General features: G+C 33.3%; 1 protein-coding gene across 4 annotated transcripts in view; it reads right to left on the bottom strand.

The window, feature by feature from the left end:
• The window catches only part of ZNF280D (zinc finger protein 280D), a 126033-nt gene that overhangs the window by 9994 nt on the left and 94075 nt on the right, over window positions 1-21964 (bottom strand). For all 4 annotated transcript variants that reach the window (XM_086321146.1, XM_086321147.1, XM_086321148.1 and 1 more), the window contains one exon: window positions 14563-14608. In XM_086321146.1, coding sequence (XP_086177272.1) covers window positions 14563-14608 — 46 coding nt within the window. The remainder of the gene's footprint in view (window positions 1-14562; window positions 14609-21964) is intronic.

Here is a 21964-nt window from a genome sequence, read left to right on the forward strand (position 1 = left end):
ATATCTTCGCATCATCATCATCATTTGTCTTCTGGTTCTGGAGATTTTGTGGGGCTTTTATGTTTCTTTTTTAAAAAAGTAACCAGCCTAATGGGTGTGAAATGGTACTTCACTGTAGTTTTGATTTGCATTTATCTAATATTTAGTGACATTGCACACCTTTTTATGTGTTTATTGGCCATTGATAAATCTTTGAAAAAAATGTCTGTTCAAGTCCTTTATGCATTTTTTAGTTGGGTGGTTTTTGTAGTTATTGTGTTTATGAATCCTCTATATATTCTGGATATTAATCCCTTACAGATATATGATTTGCAAGTATGTCCTCGTATTCTATGGGTTGCCTTTTTATTCTCCAGGTAGAATATTTGATGCACAAATTTTTTTAATATAAATTTATTTAATTGGAGGCTAATAACTTTACAATATTGTATTGGTTTTGCCATGCATCAACATGAATCCACCATGGGTGTACATGTGTTCCCCATCCTGAACCCCCCTCCCATCTCCCTCCCCGTACCATCCCTCTGGGTCATCCCAGTGCACCAGCCCTGAGCATCTTGTATCATGCATCGAACCTGGACTGACAATTCGTTTCACATATGATATTATACATGTTTCAATGCCATTCTCCCAAATCATCCCACCCTCTCCCTCTCCCACAGAGTCCAAAAGACTGTTCTATACATCTGTGTCTCTTTTGCTGTCTTGCATACAGGGTTATCGTTACCATCTTTCTAAATTTCATATATATGCGTTAGTATACTGTATTGGTGTTTTTCTTTCTGGCTTACTTCACTCTGTATAATAGACTCCAGTTTCATCCACTTCATTAGAACTGATTCAAATGTATTCTTTTTAATGGCTGAGTAATACTCCATTGTGTATATGTATCACAGCTTTGTTATCCATTCATCTGCTGATGGACATCTAGGTTGCTTCCATGTCCTGGCTATTATAAACAGCACTGTGATGAACATTGGGGTACACGTGTCTCTTTCAATTCTGGTTTCCTCAGTGTGTATGCCCAGCAGTGGGATTGCTGGGTCATATGGCAGTTCTATTTCCAGTTTTTTAAGAAATCTCCACACTGTTCTCCATAGTGGCTGTACTAGTTTGCATTCCCACCAACAGTGTAATAGGGTTCCCTTTTCTCCACACCCTTTCCAGCATTTATTGCTTGTAGACTTCTGGATAGCAGCCATTCTGACTGGCATGAAATGGTACCTCATTGTGGTTTTGATTTGATGCACAAAATTTTTAATTTGTACAATTTTTTTCTTTCATTACCTGTACCTTTGTGCAATATCCAAAAACTCACTGCCAATTTCAACATCATGAAGCTTTTGTCCTTTGTTTTATTCTAAGAGTTTTATCATTTTAGGTATTACACTTAAGACCCTCATCAATTTTGAGCTAATGTTTGTATATAGTGTTTGTGTATAGTGCTGGGTAAAAGTTCAACTTAATTCTTTGCATGTGAATATCCAGTTTTGCCAGCATCATTTATTAAACAGACTGTCCTTTCATCATTGGTCTTAGCATCCTTGTAAAAATCACTTGACCCTATATATATAAAGGTTTATCTCGAGGCTCTCTATTCTATTCTACCAGTCTATGGGTTTGTCTTAATACCACACTGTTTTGTTTACTGTAGCTTTGTTGTAAATTTTAAAATCAGGATGTTTGACTGCTGTGTTTTTTTTTTTTTTTTTCAAAGCTGTTTTGGCTATTTGAAGTTCCTTGAGTTTCCATATACATTTTAGGATGAGTTTTTCTATTCCTGCAAAAAAAAAAATCTTTGGGATTTTTGTAAGGATTGCAATAAATCTGTAGATTGCTTTGAGTAGTACTGGTGTTTTAACAATATTAAGTCTTTCAATTCATGAACATGGGTTGTCTTTCCATTTATGTCTTCTCTAATTTCTTTCAGCAAGGTTTTATAGTTTCTTTGTATAAGTCTTTTACTACTCTTTGATAAGTTAATTCGTAAGTACTTTAGTTTTTTATGCTATTGCAAATTGTTTTGTAATTTCCTTTTCAGATTGTTCATTTCTTGTGTATAGAAATACAATCAATTTTTGTATGTTGACCCTGTATCCTACTATTTGGCTGAATTAACTTTAATTCTAATATGGTTTTTGTGTGGAATCTTCAGGGTTTTCTATATATAAAATGATACCATCTGCCAACATATATAATTTTACTTCTTTTCCAGTTTGGATGCTTTTTATTTCTTTTTCTTGACTAACTGCTCTGCCTAAAACTTCCTATGTTGGAAAGTAGTGAAAGTGGCCATGTTGCCTTCTTCTTGATCTTAAGAATTAAATCTTTTAGTCTTTTACCATTGAGTATGATGTTTGCTGTGGGGTTTTTCTTATATGGCTTTATCATGTTGTGGTAGTTTCCTTCTATTCCTAGGTTGCTGAGCATTTTTATTATTCAAGTGTGTTGAATTTTGTCAAACACAATTTCTGCATCAATTGAGGTGATAATGTGGCTTTTATTGCTTTCTTTCATTGATTTGGCTTATTACATTGATCATATTCATATATTGAACCACTCCTGCATTTCAGGAATGAATCCCATTTGTTCATGGTATATAATCCTTTTAGTATGTGGCTGAATTCTGTTTACTAGAACTTTGTTGAGGATATTTGCATCAATGTTCATAAGGAACTTGGTCTAGTTTTCTTTCTTCTAGTGTCTTTTTCTGGCTTTGGTATCAAGGTAATGCTGGCCTCATAAAATGAGTTTAGAACTATTTCTTCCACTTCAGTGCTTGGAAAAGTGTAAAAGAAGAGGTGTTAGTTCTTATTTAGATGTTTTTTAGAATTCACTAAAGAAGTTGTCAAGTCAAGAGGTTTTCTTTGTTAGATTTTTGCTTACTGATTCACTCTAGTTATGTGTCTATTCAGGTTTTCTATTTCTTTATGATTTAGTCCTGCTGTTTCAAGTTTCTAGCAACTTGTCCATTTCATGTAGGTTATCCAATTCACTGGCATACGGTTCACAGTACTCTCTTATGATCATTTTTGTTTCTATAGAAACAGTTCTACTGTCCCAACTTTCATTTCTGATTTTAATAATTTAAATCTTCTCTCTTTTTAAGTATTTCTGGCTAAAGGTTTCTCAATTTCATTGGTCTTTGCAATAAGCCAATTTTTCTCTATTGCTTTTCTATTCTCTATTTATTTCCACACTAATCTTATTTTTTTCCTTCTGTTAGCTCTGGGTTTAGTTTGCGTTTTTTTTTTTTTTTTTTTTCTAGTTCATTAAGTTGTACAGTTGGGTTGTTGCTTTGAGATCTCTCATTTTTTAATGTAAGGATTTACAGCCATATATTTCTCCTTCAGTATCACTTCCACTGAATTTTTAAAGTTTTGGTTATGTTGTGTTTTTGCTTGCATTCTTAGATCTAAGTATTTTCTAACTTCCCTTGTGATTTCTTTAATCCACTGGTTGTTTTAAAGTGTGTTAATTTCTATGATCTGATGAATTTTTCATTTTCCCTTTTTGATACCTGATATTGTCCTGATGTGATCAGAGAAGATACTTTGTATGACATCTATATTTTAAAATTCACTGATGCTTAATTTGTGGCTTATACTATATGGTCTGTCCTGGAAAATGTCCCATGTGCACTTGACAAGAAAGTGTATTCTGTCATTGCTGGGTACAGTGTTCTGTGTATGTATGCAAAATCTAATAGGTTTATTAATAAACTTCCTAGCTCCCTACTTATGTCTGATTATTCTATCAATTATTGGAAGTAGGTTATTGAAGTCTCCAACTATGACTGCAGAATAGTCTATTTCTCCCTTCAACTCTCTGAATTTTTCCTTCATATAAATTGATGGTCCGTTATTAGGTGTGCAAATATTCATAACTGTTATATCTTCTTGCAGTATTAAACTTTTTATTAATATATAATATCTCTCTTCTCTTATAAGCTTTTTTGATTGAAAGTCTATTTTAATAGTCTATTAGTAAAGCCATCCATGCTCTTTTGGTTACTATTTGCATGGACTATTTTTCATCCTTTCACTTTTCCCTTGTGTCTCTGAATTTCAAGTGAGTCTCCTGTACACAGCATGTAGTTGGATCATGTGTTTTTATCCACTCCACTAACCTCATCTTTTGATTGGGAAGTTTAATTCACTTACATTCAGATTAATTATTGATAAGGAGGGACTTATCTGTCATTGTGCTGTTTGTTTTCTATATAACTTGTCTGGCTCTCATTTCCTGCATTACTGACCTCTTTTCTGTTTAACTGATTTTCTGTAGTGAAATGTTTAAGTTCTTTTCTCATTTCCCCTTGTGTATATTTTACAGCTGTTTTCGTGGTTACTTTGAGGATTATGTTTAAGTTATAACTCTCCAACACAAATTTATACCCACTAATTTCAATAAGATATCAATACAAAAACTCTTGTTCCTTTATAGTTCCATGCCCATTCCTTTTGTTTGTCAATGTCACAAAATTACAACTTTATTCATTATATACCTAAATATAAACTAAATGCATTAGTACCCTAACTTATGTAGGAAACAAAATTTAGAGTTGCAGAGTTAGAGAAATATTTGGTCTTACACTAATTGTTTTTATTAAGTTCATTCATCTCTTAACCCACATAAGAAAACAAAAAGTATTAGGTACAATTACAAATCACTGTTACAGAGTAGTAGTTTTAAACCGCCCATGCACTTACCTTTATTGAGATACTTATTTTGCTACAGAGCTGAGTTTCATGTACTGCCCTTTTGTCTCACCATGGAGAATTCCCTGAGCACTTCTGGTAGGGCAGATCTAGTGGTCAAGAACTCTTAGTTTTGTTTATGTGACAATGTCTTAATTTCTAACTTCTGAGGGATAGTATTGTGGGATATAGAATTCTTGATACTTTTTTTTCTTTGTAGTGGTTTGAATATATCAACCCGCTGCCTGTTGATTTCCAACATTCCTGATTAGAAGTCTGTAGATAATATTATTAAGAATGCCTTGTATGTGACGATTCATTTCTCCTTCCTGCTTTCAAGATTCTTGCTTTACCTTTTAGAAGTTTAATTATAATATGTCTCAGTGTGGGTCTCTTTGAATTCACCTTACTTGGAATTCTTTGTGTTTCCTGAATGGTTATATTCATGTATTTCATCAAATTTGGGAAGTCTGCAATCTCTTTTTCTTCAAATAGTCTCTCTGCCCCTTTCTCTCTCTTTTCCTTCTGAGACTCTCATCATGTGCATGTTGGTCTGCTCCATGGTGGCCTATACTTCCCGTAGGCTCTGTTCACTTTTCTCCAAGCTGTTTCCTTTCTGTTCCTCAAACTCTGTAACTTCTACTGTCTTAACTTCAAGTCTGTTGATTCTTCTCTTTTCAAATCTGCCTTTGAATCCTCTAGTGAATTTTTCAACTTCAGTTATTGCACTTTTCATCTCCAGAATTTCTTTTTAGGTTTTCTATCCCTTTACTTATATTTCCATTTTGTTCATACACTATTTTCTTGACTTTCACCACACCTTTCTTTTGTTCTCTGGGCATCTTTATGACAGTTGCTTTAAAGTCTTTGTCTAGTATATCTGGCACATGTCTTTTTCAGAAGTTTCTGTTGAATTTTTTCTCTTGAATGGGCCATTCTTGCCTGTTTCTTTGTACGCCTTGTGATTGTTTCTTGAACACTAGAGTGTTGTACTCTGAGTCTAATAATGTAGTAACTCTGAGAATCAGATTCTCCCCCTAGCCCAGCGTTTTCTGGTTTTATTTTAATTAAAACATTTTTATTGTTGTAGGCTATCTCTGTTCCCAAATCAGCCTGAGGTGTAAACCTGAGGTCTTCTCATGTCTTTTCTGAGCCTTTCCCTTGGCATATACAATCACTTCTAATTTTACCCACATATACAGTTGATTTTGAATGTCCTAGTCACATTATTGACTAGGACAATAATGTGTTAGGACAATCCCCAAACACATTATTGACCAGGGGATTTTTGCAGAAACTAATGCCAGTGGCTGGCAATTTGTTCTGTAAGTGAATGTTGAAAGACTTTGGCCAATAAGGTTTGGGTAATAAAAGATGTATTACTGTGTCACTGTTCAATAAGTTGTTAATATCTGGCTCCTGAAAGGGGGAAAAGAGAAAGATGAAGGAAGAAAAAGGACTGTGCACTTAAATCCCTTGGAAGTCACTTCAGCTGGAGGGGAAGGTGCTTGCAAGAAAGGGAGGAGGTGCAGCAATACTGAGCCCACTTCCTTGTCTTCAAAACTCTGTGTTAAGAAGCAGCAATCAATGATAACAGCACAGATTCCCAGTATCTGGAGGACAAGGTCTTTTTTGCCCACTCTAGCTCGCGTAAGTTGCATGCAAGCTGCTCTAGGAACATGGGCACAGTTGCCTGCCATATGGTTGCTACAGTGTTAAGTGCTTAAATTGATGTAAGTTAACTGAAATTCACTCTGCAAGTCTTCTCCTGGAAGTTACAAGCCTTTAACAGACTCAAGAGTTTCAAAAAAGTTATATCAGATAGATTCAGCCTGTGCAATTGCTGTCTAGGTGGGAAGCCAGATCCCCGGTGCTTCCTACTATGCCATCTTCTCAGAATCCTCCTCTCTGTATAGTTTATAAGTTTTTCCCCACAGAACACTTACGTAGATGAAAAGTGTTGAAAACTTGAAAAGTAAGTATATTAAACTCAAACAGTAGTTTAAGTTTAAACATTTTATTCCAACAAAAACCAGAATTTGTTACTATTTTATTTTACTGGTTTTAGTGGAAGCAAGCACATCAATAATATTTTCAAAATCTAATTTTTTCTTATCTTGTTTTCAAATAAGTAAACTATCATATTTGGCAATTTGTCTTGATCAAATGACAATTTTAAATAATTTAAAATTAGCTTACTGAAACTTCATTTTACCGTGACCGTGGCATTGTTTTAAAATCTGGGTATCACTTTGTTAATCAGTTTTAGAAGACACAAATATACTGCTTATATTCTATGTTGCTTTCAACTACTTCATACGAAATTTCTATAGAACTTTTATTGTCAAAATATTTAAGGACTGAGTCAGCAGCTACTTTTTGTAAATCAGATGTAATTTATAGAAAATAACTTTGCTCCAGTTTAAAAGTTCAAAATCTGAAGACATTTTATTTAACTTTTCATATATCTATTTCGAATATGAAGTTAGGGCATTTATAACCTGAATGTTTACTTAATAATCACTTTTCCCATAATTATCAATAGTCTCATTTAGTGAATCATACATTGCCAATTTCTTTTTCATTTATTTTCAAATTCAGGGAGAATATTCACATCTCTTGCTCAAGTTTTACATTCACTGGACACACTTTCAACATTACTTTCTCTCATTTGTGGAAAGCAAAAGAATAGGATTTTTATAAAGCATGGAGATTTATACACGGTCATGTTTTCTAACTGTAAAACTTTATTAAACTTTTGCCACTTTGTTCAAAATACAGATAATTTTTATAAAAATCTGTAATGTATTTTTACCAAGATGTTTTTGATCTCAAAATAAAGTATTCTGACATTTGAAACTATTTCTTCTCATAGCTGATAAATGTCTATAATTTGTGTGTAAAGTATCAAGTATCTTGCTTGAGTTTAATCTTGATGCTTATCAGGGATCTGTATGTGATTTTAATATTGTTTTCAGAACTGACAAGAATATTTCATCTGCTCGCTATATTACCCTACTCCTAAAATATATATCCTTTGTACAATACTAAAAAAAAGATATTTAAATTTACAGATGTATAATTTTTTATATTAAATTATGATTATGAGCTGAGAAAGGCACAAATTTGGCATAATTATTTAGGGAGAGAAATACTGGCTTATATAAACTTGTATACATCTGCCATATCTATTCCATTATCATATCCTGGCCATGACCATTTTTTTATATAAGTATCCCTTTCTACCTTATCAAAATGTGATAATCTAGACCATGTCTAGTTTATTTTTAATAATAGCTTTATTGAGGTATAATTATCCAACTTGTTTTATTTCAATTAAGTTGAAACTTTCTTCTCTTGCAATGATATCATTCTTAATGTAAATATACCTGGTAATCAAAAACATTCACTCATGATGTACTATACCTGGTTTATAATAAAAAAGTAAAAAGGACTGTTTTACTTCTTTCATTCTCCATAGTATTTCAGACAACAGGATTTCCTAGTAACACTATAAATGTTTTGAACTTTACTATACAAATGAAACACAGAATATTTTTAATGATTAGCTATATGATTTTAATGTTTTTAGTTCAACTGAATTTAGAGTATTTCAGGATCTGAACTTCCAATAATTTCTTGTGATCCTTTGAGAGAAATTATTTTTTGTACAAAACATACATATGTAAAGTCACTCATGTATTTTATCACATTTTATAAAGCATTACCTATTAAACTATCAGTTTGGATACACATTAAAAAACATGTCCATTTAAAAAAGCATCATGATGAAATATGAAATTTTCATTATCACAAATTCTGTTTAAATTTTTCAAACCTTTGAAACCATTTTTTGAGTTGCAAATATTTAATTTCGTTGCATTTTTGCAAAAAGAATCCACAGGAAAAAAAACTAAAGACAAGGATTCTCTGGAATAAATAATCCAATCACAATTAACTAACTCACCACTAGACTGCTTTTAAAAGACTCAGCTTTAGAAAAACCTGTGCCCACCAGGTGAAAGACATACTTTAAAATTTGCATTTTGTTCTTGGATGGGCCTATGCTCTATTAAAATCATTTTACTTTATTAGAAATAGGTGGCTGCAATGAATTATAATTTTAATTCAATGGCATTTTCTTATTTTATTGCACATGCTTATATTACTAGCTTCTGAAATTTCTAACATTTAATTTTCTTGTCTTTTTCACACAATTAAAAAAATTCTTTATTTAACTCTAAATTTCATAGTAATTCTACTCTAATAGTGTTAACATTAGATTTCAAGTAGCTGAAATTTTTTTTATACCAAACCTGTTACTCTTCCCTATAATTCTGATTAACCTTTACATTTACATGCATTTTTCTTCTTCTAAACAATAGACCACTTGAGTTTTTAGATGTTATATTTAAAGAATTTTAGTATAAATTTTAAATACTTATTTTTAATTAACACATTCAGTATTATTTCACACTGAATATTGTTATGATATTTAACAAACAGGTCTACACAAATGTTTGTATGAAAAATACAAGAATCAGTTACTATAAACAACAGAAAACTATACACCAGATTTCCAGACCAATGTGGTGAAAAAAGTAGTGAAAAATATTTTTTATATAAACAAGTGAGTAACAATAAATTTCACTGTTTTCAGTGAAGAAAGTATAAAGTTTCCTGGTAAGAAAACACTTTTTCAGAAAATTTTCACATTTCATCAAATCAATCTTATTTATGAAAGGTCAAATATATTAATAACTAACATCGGTATTACTTACCTTAGTGCTGTTAATAATGTAAAAAAATCACAAACATAGATTTGTAATTAATAATAACTTTCCCTTTTACTTAGCAGTAACGTGAAGTTACAAGCAATGAAAATGTGTCACCTTCCCTCATGACTGAACAAGGATCATAAAAAAAAAACAGAAGTGAGACCTTGTGTTTATGTTCCCTATGTGCATGACTCTAGGGTCACAGAAGGGCAGGGCTGGATGCTGTCTTTAATTACAGCTTTGAAATTATGCTCATCATGGATTACTTTGCATTAATTTTTGTTCTTAAAAATATAAATGAAAATGTTTATCTGATTATTAAATTTTTTTGAAGCCCCCTTAAATTTTTCGCCAGAGGTGAGGCCTTACTTGCCTCACTCTAATTCTGGCCCTGGTTGGGATGCTGCAGTTAGGAGGAAAGAGGAAAGTAGGGATGGTGGTCTAGAGAAGTAAATCCTTAACTACTATTAACAATCAGTCATAGTTCAAAAAAAGACAAATCAAAATACGGTTATATTATTAACAAATAATAATAAAATAAATACGAGATCAAATAGCTGAAAGAGTTGAAAATGGCTGCCTCTAAAGACCTGAATGGAAAAGGGTGAAGGAGATGAGTCACTACTTTTATGATAAACTATGCACACAAATTTTTAACTTTTAATTTGATAAAGATAAAATGTAATTTTACAAAGTCTCAAACTCTTATGTCTGAAAAACTTACAAAGCCAAGAAAAAAAAAAAAAAGAACCAAAACATAACACAAAAGAAAAACAAAGACCTTAGAAATTCTTTATGGATATCCCCAAGCAGCCTTAAAGGAATAGACCAATTTGTCATTTCATTAATGAAGTAACAGGGAACCCCTATTTTTATGTGTATGTTTGAATTGAGAAAAAAATATTTTTAAAAAAGGGAGAAATACTTTTTCATGTGAACCTACCACAGCTGATACACTTAAAATATTGGATTATAAGTTTTTCATGTCTAATTGTCCTACTAGATTCTGACCACCTTGGGGACAGGGAAATAATTTTATTAATCTTTGCTGCCAATACAAATTCCTAGAACTTGCTATCCAGTGTTCCCTAATAGCCAAGGAAGGAAGCAAGGAAAGAGAAAAGAATCTGTACCTACCTTCTCTCTCTCAGCCTTTACTTAGTTATAATGAAACTAAACTAACTCTAAGACTACAGGGGAAGGGTTATGGTATACATATAGTGAGGATATGAAAGCAGTATACAGAGCAGCAGAACAGAGGCTGTTTTAGAAAACCACTATACAATATGAATTCCCATATACAGTCTATATACTATGAAAGGAATTGATTTTGATGGAGAAAATGTAAAACTATACAAACGAAAATATGACAACAGGAAAATACTATTGAGTTTTAACACTGATTCCACTCCAGTGTATCAGATCAAAACCTTGAAGTTTGATCCAAGCTATCCTCCATATTACATGTGTACTTAAATGCCTGGGTCTATTAAGGGACTATCCACAGCACATATATGCTTGAAAGAAGTACCCAGACCAAACTGTTCTATGTAGCCTTCCATGTAATATGGCTTCCTTTAACTCTGCTTATGGCCTGCTAAATTTTTAGCATAAGCTTTTTTGCTTTTAATGAAAAAATAAATAAATAAACTTCAGGAAGTTTGTTGATGTATATGAAAAGGTTGGTTTTACTTGACACAGATGCAACAGGGCAATCAAAGGAAAGTAAGAGTCTGATGAGTTTATTCAACATGAATATATCAGGAAAGAGTCAATGGATGTTGTTAGAAATTATGAATTCATAGGTTTTCTTTATGTCCATGCCTTTACATATTTGGAAAAAAGAGAGGCAAACCCTGTTGTCCCCAGGGCATAGGGGCCAACTGTGGCTGGGTGACAGAAGAAAACATTTCTATTCTACAGAGCCAGCTTGAAAACCTCAGGACAACAGAGAACATCACACCAACCCCTACCACCCACCACTAGGATGAAAAGAAAGTGAAAGTGTTAGCCTCTCAGTCATGTCTGACTCTTTCAACCCCATGGACTGTAGCCTGCCAGGCTCTTCTGTCCATGGAATTCTCCAGGCAAGAATACTGGAGTGGGTTGCCATTCCTTTCTCCAGGGGATCTTCCCAACCCAGAGATTGAACTCACATCTCCTGTACTGCAGACAGATTGATTACCATCTGAGTCACCAGGGAAGCCCACTAGGATAGCAAACATCAAATAATAAGCAAGAGCAGTACTGTTGGAAGAAAGGCAAGAGTGCAAAGAGAGAGAAAGAAAATCTCTATGGCTCAATCCCACAAAAAAAAGACTAAAGCTGAGTGTGGAGCAAGGATACTGAGGAAAAAAAACCCTCCAGTAACATAACTTCCACATTAAGCACAAGGAAATACTACAGGAATTGAACTTGGCAGTATATGAAGGGTAGCCATAGAGATAAAAAATAAACCCAAGTCAACTCACTACTGCTGCTGCCGATGCTAAGTCACTTCAGTTCATGTCCGACTCTGTGTGACCCCATAGACGGCAGCCCACCAAGCTCCGCCGTCCCTGGGATTCTCCAGGCAAGAACACTGGAGTGGGTTGCCAATTCCTTCTCCAATGCATGAAAGTGAAAAGTGAAAGTGAAGTCGCTCAGTCGTGTCCGACTCTTGGTGACCCCATGGACTGCAGCCTACCAGGCTCCTCCATCCATGGGATTTTCCAGGCAACAGTACTGGAGTGGGGTGTCACTACCTTCTCCCAACTCACTACTACGTGGACCAAATCTCACATTAATGGCCTAAGATGAGAAAAGGCATGCCCATTTTCAGATACTATTTATCTTAGTCCAACACATAATGCCTTGCTTTCAATCACACATTCACAGAAAATGCAAGGGGAAAAAATCTGTAATGTCAAAAGATAAAACAATCAGCAGAACCATACTTAGATATAACCCAGCTATTAGAACTACTAGAAAGAAAATTTTAAATTATTATGATTACTATGTTATATGCTTTGGTAGAAAAAGGAGGAAATACGCATGATCAGATGGAAACTTTATCAAAAGATCAGAAACTGTAATAACCAATGAAATGCTAGGGAAAATAACCCAAGCAAACCACAATGACAGAAAAGAAATGCAAAAATTTTTTGATGGGTTCATCAACGGACCTTAAACAACTGAAAAAAAAATGAATCAGTAAACAGGTCAACAGACAAAAATTACCCAAACTGAAACACTTAAAAAAAAAAAAAGTATGGGGGGAGGTGAGGTGGGAGACTAGAACAGGGCATTTAAGAACAGGAATTAACATCAAATGGTATAACATGTGTGAAATTGAAACCCCAGAAGTAGAAGATACAGGACAGGGCAGAGAATACCAATCAGGATGAATGTCAAAAAAAATAGATAAACATATAAACAAACAAATGAACAAACCAGACTTAAGACACATCTTGTTCAAACTGATAAAAACTAAAGACAAAGACAAAAAACCTTGAGGGTAACCAAAGAAAATCATACTTACATACCCGTATAGAAACAAAGACAAAAATTATAGTAAGACATCTCATCAGAAAATATATAAGCCAAGAGACAATAAATGATGTCTGTAAACTGCTGAAAGAAAACAGTAAATCCAGAATTCTATACTCATCAAAAATTTATTTTCAAAAATGAAAAACAAAAGATTTTTTTGAAGGAAAAAAGCATGGAATAAATAATTACCAGTAGATCTGCAACATGAGATATTTCAAATGAAGTTTAGGCAAAAGGAATGTGATACCAGACAGAAACCAATAACTACATAAAGAAAGAGCAAGCCCTAGAAATGGTAAGAATAAAGGTGAATACAAAAATTGTTTAAGTATTTAATTGCTTTAAAAAAGACTATTTAAAACAAAAATAGTAACACTGTATTGTCTTTGTAACCAGATTAAAAGTAAAATATATGATAACATTAGAAACAAGAACAGCACATAAAATATCGACATCAAGAATAAAAGAGATTATCATTGCAGACCCAACAGACATCAAAATAATAAGGGACTACTAGAAACATTTGTATACATATAAATTCATAATAGATAAAATGTACCAATTCCTCAAAAACACAAACCAGTAACCAAGAAATCATATATCTAGTAAAGACATTTATTTGTAGCTAAAAATCTATCAAACAAAAGAAAACTTTCTGTAAAAGACAGCCACATGGGAGAAGGCTGGTACTGCCTAGGTTTCACTTATTTACTCTACAACATAGAAATGCTACTCAAAAAATAAATGCTGAACCTACCTTGCTTCACTTTTACTCAGAAAGAGACAAGCTATATTATGCAATATTTTAAGAACTGACATCAAGAAAGCAACTACAAAAGCAAAATTATTTCTACACTCATACATTAGACTGCCCAGTTTTGTTGTTGTTTAGTTGTTAAGTCATGTCCCATTCTTTTGTGACCCCGTGAACTGTAGCCCAGCCAGTCTCTTCTGCTCATGGCATTTCCCAGGCAAGAGTACCGGCGTGGGTTGCCGTTTCCTTGACAGGGAATTGTCCCAACCCAGAGATGGAACCTATGTCTCCTGAAGTACAGGTGGATTCTTTACCACTGAGCCACCAGAGAAGCCCAGACTGCCCAGTAAAAAATTTATATGATAACTCTGAGTGTTATATTCAGATTGCCTTTTTAAGATAGCTAAAATGTATTCAAAATATTTCTATATTAAAAATTATTTAAATCTTGAGTCTCAGAAAATAGAATTTCCTAAAAAGATTTTCCAATCTGTCAAATATGTGATATTTTAATGATTTCAGAATTTTTAAGTCATAAAATTATCTCCATTACTTACTAATTGAAATAAATAACAAGCATGTGAAACGTAATAATGTCTTTGTCAAAATAAACCACTTTATAATTTTACTGAGTTAGATATTTTTTAACGAAAACAAAAATCTCAATTATTTTTCTTTTTGATAACATGACAATAATTCCTAGGGATGTACACACACTGAATTGAAGTTTTATAAATCACACCAACAATACTTTCAATTGTATAAATCTTTAAGAGGTAGGAAATACAACATAATTTACCTCAGACACAGATTCTTGTTCCTTTGTGGGAGCTTCATTTTTTAATCTTGAAAACAAAATAAGTATTGAGCGTTTAATTTTATGTTTATAATATAGAAACAAGAAACAAATTTTTTGCATGCCTAAAATAATTTAAATGTAGATCCATATTAATGTACATTTATACTATAACAGTAAATTACCTCTATAATAAATACTTTAAGGGAAAAACAAAATGCACAAGAATAAATAGTAGGTTCAATATATGTTCTAAATAAATGAATACAGATAAATATTTCCTTCTCTAAAAACAAGAGCACTTAAGAAATGTTCTCCATGTTAAGTACAAATTCAAAAAAAGACATAACACATTAGCTATGTGACAAAAAGACATTACTCTTTAAAAAATGAAAGCAAGTTTATATGTCTAATATATATAACATGCATCAGTATTTACTACTAAAGGACTCAAAAAGTGAGAGAAAATAAATATTTTATCTATTAATAAAGTTTGAAATAGTAATGTGTCATTTCAATATATGTTACAACTAACTAACTTTAGAGGTAGTAAAATTACAGAAATAATTTAGAATTTTGAAGGATGCATTCTCTTAAAAATTCATAAGCATAGCTCAAATATTAAATATAAATTTGTAAACTTTTATTTCTAAAAAAATACTAACTGTAACATTACAATATTAATAAAGGCACATGTCATCTATAAAATCTTTTTAATATCAATTTAACATAAAAACTAGCTTTGTTTTAAATTGCTGATAACTATTTGATGATATATTGAACAATTTTAGTCTGAGTATGTAGAATGTCCACCTGATCAGAAATGTTATTAATAAATAGTTAAGTGATTCATAACTTAATAAAGGCTTAAACTGTACTTAAGGATTAACATATTCAACATAAGCAACAACTATACTGACTTAAATTTCATGGACAAAAATGAAGACATCGGAGAAGGAAACAGCACCCCACTCCAGTACTCTTGCCTGGAAATTCCCATGGACGGAGGAGCCTGGTAGGCTGCAGTCCATGGGGTCGCTAGGAGTCGGACACGACTGAGCGACTTCACTTTGACTTTTCACTTTCATGCATTGGAGGAGGAAATGGCAACCCACTCCAGTGTTCTTGCCTGGAGAATCCCATGGACAGAGGAGCCTGGTGGGCTGCCATCTATGGGGTCGCACAGAGTCGGACACGACTGAAGCGACTTAGCAGCAGCAGCAGTAGGACAGACATTATCAACCATCCTAAAAGCTAATCCCATAGTTATTTAACGAAATATGGAGTTGGCAAACACCCCTCCTTGTCCATTCTCCAAGGGCACATTAAAAAAACTAGGTTTATAGATGCTATTTTTCTAGATATTAATAACTAAGCAAAATTACTTAAGCACATTTTAGTTATTACATGAAGATGTAAATAATTTAAAACAGGACAAGTCCTTTTAGTTGAAGTACTATATGGCAGTGTTTACAGTAATTTTCAACTAATTCTGCTAAAAAAAATCTACATGAATACAATTTGCACAAAAAAGTGACAAAATACATAAATGTCTATCATTTCCAGGTTAAAGGTTTTGTAATTCTCTCAGGTATTTAATTGTGAACAAGAGTATTCATACAGGTGAAATAATATAACTATTGGTTATAAAATAAGTTTAAAAATATTTCATAAAAGAATTCTCCTTTTCAGCTTATTACTGGAAATGTTATCAAAGACTGATCTCAAATTCTTGCAAAAGAAACATTACCATGCTAATCATTTTCACATATAGCTATTCTAATAAACTGATTTTATGCAGCAATTAAAATGAAAGCTATTAAGCATGTGTTACTATTATTGTTGGTATTTCAACTGGGGAAACTGAATTTTCTTAATATCTCTGCAAAGGAGGTTGGTGACAAGTTTTTATTACTCTTCATTTTACTGGCTAAGAAACTGGTAGATGAGAATAAAATAAATTATTGAAATAACTAGCAATAAGAGGCTTATGTTCCCAATCTTGTTTTGTGGCTTTAACCATACTGGTATTCTGCTTAAGGGACAGAATTGTAATAACCAGTGAAAATATTAGAAAAACAAATCTAAAAAATTAGAAAAAGCACACTACATGAAATTTCATTGAATTACAAAATTCATCATTAAAATGTACACCACAATCTTGTAAGTACAAAAGCATACTTGAGATCAATAAATTTTTAAACAACTACTAATACATCACTAACATTTTGAAAAGAAAAAATGTTCTTACCTTTAATCTTACTCATTAAAGATGCCTGCTGAAATAGTCATCATTTGAGATATTCAATTGCTTGGTAGAAGACAGTGAAATTTGCTAAGCTCAAAGTTCTGAGCTAATGACCTGCCATTAGATAATTACACTTTTCACCTGTGAATTCTGCAATATTTTAAAATAAATTTTGCATAGCATTCAAAACAAACACTATTTAAGATTCCAATGTTAAGGAAACAGAAGGACTGGTCATCATGGATTTCAATAACTACCACTAGAGATCAAGATTGTAAATGATTTTTCTTTGCTATGTAAACCTACTTTCCCCCTTAAAGTTCAAAATGAAATAAATGTCCCTAGTTGCAATTTTTCTGCAGATGACATGACCAATCCAAAGTTACAGGTAAATTACATCACTGTGTTCATTTGAGGTTTCATTCACTATAAACATACCATGAAGTAGAGGGAAGTGTTATAAGGGGGGAAATGCTTGTATTCATTTCTGTCAGACCACATTCTTTTCTTCTAACACCACTTAAAAGTCAAAAATTTTATTACTGATTTTTAAAATGTAATCTTTAAAAATATTTATAAGCAACTAAAAAAGCTGAAAGGAGGTTTACAACAAGCCAGTAGTAAAGTCAACCAGTTCTCAAGACCTTCCACTTACATATTCACACTAACCATCCACAAATAAAACACCCAGTGCACCATTCTCATAGTTCATTCTGAGAGGTGTTAACAGATGTGTGGAAAGGATGATCTAAACATTTACCAGGTAGCACATACATCAGGTACTGTGCTAAGAGTTTCAATCCAAAGTTGTCAAGGAAATGCACTGAAGCGAATGTTTACAGAACTGTGAAGTGTTCAAAAGGAGAGACATCTATATTGTGGCTATACAAAGGACTGAGACATTATGAAGGGGAAAGATGCAAGAAAGCAGTGAAGATACTACAGTGAACGTGGTTTTGCAGCAGGAGGTGAGGCTAGCAAAGCAGGGAAAGGCAAGTCAAAGCAGAGAAAAAACAAAGGAATATGACAAGACGATGATGATATAATACTGAGTGACCTCATGACTAGAAGGTAGGGAACAAGAAAGAGTAGTCAATGATGCAACTGAAGAAATAGCAAGGACTACTTTAGGAAAGGTCTTGAGTGTCACAGTAAAGTGTGCTAAGAACTTCATTCTAAGGTTAACAAGAAAGTATGATCAGATTTGTGCATCAGAAAAAGAAAAAGGCAGTATCAGAAGAGGATAAGCTCCAGTCAAGGAGCCCAGATAAGAGACATTTAATGACTGAATAAAGAACAACAAAGTGGCTAAGCTGTTTTTTGTTTTTGTTTTTAATGAAAACATGGGATGTAGTTTTTGACTCAAAAAAAAAATAATGGTTAGACACACAAAGTTGTCAATGAAAAAGCCACAGAAATTGGGAAGTCACACAGCATCTCAACTGGGCTTCCCTGGTGGCTGTAAGTAAAGAATCTGCCTGCAATGCAGGAGACCTGGGTTTGATCTCTGGGTTGGAAAGATCCCCTGAAGGGACTGGCAACCCACTCCAGTACTTTTGCCTGGAGAATCCCCATGGACAGAGGAGCCTAGCGGGCTGCATTCCATGGGGTCTCAAAAGAGTCAGATGTGACTGAGTGACTAAGCACAGCACGGCATACCACAACTACAAATAGTTTAAAGTCACTGGCACTCCTAATGCTTGCTTACTCAGATATGATCAGGCAAGAATACTGGAGTGGGTTGTCATTCCCTTCTCAAGGGGATCTTCCTGACCCAGGGAATGAACCTGGGTCTCTGGCATTGCAGGCAGATTCTTTACCGTCTGAGCTACCAAAGAATCCAGTCTTACTAAAGAGACTAATTTATGCCTAATTTGTTTGCTGAAATGTCCTACTGTCCATGTATCATAGAAATACTACTCTAAGATTGGGAAGCTAGATTTAGATTCTGATTCCAATGTTACAACTGTACCAGTTGTTGCCTACCCTTCTGGGGAAACAAAGGGCCTTCACTTTGAAGCTCAAGCCCATCCATACACTCATGGAGAGTAAACAAGGCAGGAAAGTACATTTGGAACCACAAGCACAATCAGGGAAGCAATAGGCTATAGTACTTTTTAGTTTAGTCTCTCAAGACAGATGACCATAATTTAAATTGAGGCTCTTAACAGCTATGTGACTTTGGGCAAATGACTTAACCTGTATCTCAGCTGTCTCATCCATAAAATTGGGACAAGAACAGTGTATATCTCACTGGTTTGTGAGAATTAAACAAATAAATGTAAAAGACACAGTGTATGTACTTAATGTTAGCTATTATTACAACCATGGGTTGAGGTCAGGAATCAATCTTACTGTCTAGAATTTGAGTGTGCTACACAGGCTCTTCAAGTTTTTTACCTAAATATCTTCTATATTTTGAGATTCTTCTGCCATACTTCCCCCTTCCTCAAACAAAATATATTAGGTATTCATTTTCATTGCTCATTCATCAATTTACTCTAGTATGAAATTATCTACCCTTTTCTAAAGACATGGGTATGATTTGGTCACCAGGGAAGATAAGAGTAAAAAATCATTTCAGGTGGACAGAGGAAAGAACCAGGTAAAGACAAAGAATTAAGAAAAACAAAATACTTATATGTAATAACATGAAGCAAAAGATAAGACCCTCAGTGGAGGCAGATTCTAATACCTATTTGGGCTATAATTTTACTTCATTTTTTAAGAATTTTATGACAATATTGAATTAGGCCCTGAATACTTATAATGCATATACAAACTATCCTCAGAATCAGGAAACTGAAAAAATGGTAGTAAACACAGAAACACTGATAGAAGTCGGTAGAGTTTGCCCTAAATGAAGGATGACCCCAAATCTCATTTATCTTTCCCTTTCAATGGGTCTCCCATCATTTCCTGATTAACAGCTATCACAGGCAGAAGTCTGAAATGCCAGAAACCACTGTGTTTTGATACACAGCTTCTACTTACTAACTTGCAATTATATACCAGGGGCAAGTATATTGTATCCACTTTGAAAAGGAAACCCAACTTTACAGTTACTAAAGATCTGATTTGAGACAGTAATGAGATAATAACATCCATGGTAGGATAAAATAATCTAAGGGTATGACCCTTTATTATCTCCAATCCCAGTTATATTTCAAAAGTTTAGAGAAAGAAAAAAGCCCAAAATAAATTCTGTGTATCTCATAGATGAAATCAGTTTTTTTTCCCTGCTAAACTAAATATATGAAATATGACACTGACAATTTTGAACATTTAAAATGCCTAGTGACTTGGATTATGATCAATAATTCCTCCAAGTAAGTTCAGAACTTCAGAGGAAAATAATGCAATGACTCTTTACAAATTCAATGGAAATAAAGTTAGTAGAAGTAAACATTTTTTAACAGATATATTATTTTCAAATATAAAACTTATTTTTAAAAGGGTGCCATTCTGCTTCTAAAAGTACTATCTGTTTGCATTTATGAAAGTTAATGACACTGGTTTAGCTGACAACGGTATAATAAAATGATATTTCTCTTTGGAACAAGTCCTATTCTCTTCTGGTACAGCATTTCACAAAAATCATATAATGATATATATACATGTATTGGGGGTTTAACTAATTATGAAATCAGTTTACTGTGTGGCCCTGTGAAGATGTGGATTCCGTGTCTCCATTTCCGATTGCCTATCCTGCAGTTATTCTGGTGGCATGAACTATATCTTTTTCATGTTTCAAATTCCAGCACTTGACAAAGAGTCTTGCACACTGAAGGCAGGGAATCAATGTTTGGTATCAATGAATATGTGAATAATAATATCTATATTATACTATGAAAGAGCCATGTAGTTACCACTGATGTTAAATATAAAGTTTAGTAGCCAGAAATACGAGAAATTCAGTTTCAAGGAAAGTCAGCTTTATGTTTCCATTTTTCCTAGTACTCTTTATATTAGGGGAATTTAATCAAATATAAAACATTTTAATCTATAAAACACATTTTACCTCTTTCAAATCCTCAAAATAATCATGTACAGATTATTTACATGATGAATAAACTGAACTTGAACATGAAATGAGAGAGCTTGAACTTGAATTATGTAACTTGAACATGAAGTGAGACAGCTGGGTTTTGAACTCTGATATTTTGACTCCGGTCAGTGCCTTTACATTATACTCTGCTTAGAACACAACTGGAAGTCATTGAGGGAACTAAAACAACTTTGATAGTCACTTCAAATTGTGGCTTTTAGGACATTTATTTCAGTCAATAAACACACACTTTGGCTAAATAGCCAAGTTTTCCAAGCTTGATTTATTACGGCCTTACTATGGATTCTTATGCTCTGAAGACTGCTAAAGAGAAAATCCTATTCTCAACTTTTTGTCAAGAAAACAAATGTTGCAAAATTTAAAATTTTACTTCCAATCTATGTTATAATTAATCTATCTTGGTAGATATATAGAAGAAGATGAAGAAAGGGAAAAATACAATAGGAGATTAACACATAGAAAAGGGCAATTCCATGATTGAGTTACAATGTCACATATGAGAAAAGTAGGTTTATAAAAATATTTCAAAGGTCTACAAAAGGAGGAGCCCCTTTACTATTGATAGCTAGCATAGTTACACATTTTCATAAACTTAGTAATACTAGGTAAGTAACCAAGATGATTCAAAATGATTAATAATTAATAAAAGGTTTTCTTTAAAAAAGAGCTTCTATAAGCTCAAAAAAAAAAAAAAAGCTGTCCTTTTAAACAGAGATTACATACTAGTTTACAACAAGGGTGTTTGTTGTTTCACAGTCTTTAGACAGGAAAAGTCAGAAGTACAATCAAATTCTAAAATTTGAGAATTATATAAAGCGCAAGTGAACACTGCAATAAATGCCATCCATCCAGCAGTTTGGAGGAATATACTCCAAGATCCGTGAACTATCAACCCAAATTACAAATAACTGTACAGATGGATTGCTACTGAAACTCTCAATAATGAGATTTCACTGATACGCAGTTCCCAGTCTCCTGAAAGTAGTAGCTGTAATAACATTATTAACAGCAGTAACAGCTGGAGCAGCAGCAGGAACAGCAGTAACTAGAAGTGGTAATAGCACCAGCAGCAGTAGAGCAACAATGGC

Source organism: Bos grunniens, chromosome 10, assembly GCF_055505025.1.
Source record: "Bos grunniens cultivar Pamir isolate PY7600 chromosome 10, Bosgru_T2T1.0, whole genome shotgun sequence".
In the NCBI taxonomy this organism is placed as follows: domain Eukaryota; kingdom Metazoa; phylum Chordata; class Mammalia; order Artiodactyla; family Bovidae; genus Bos; species Bos grunniens.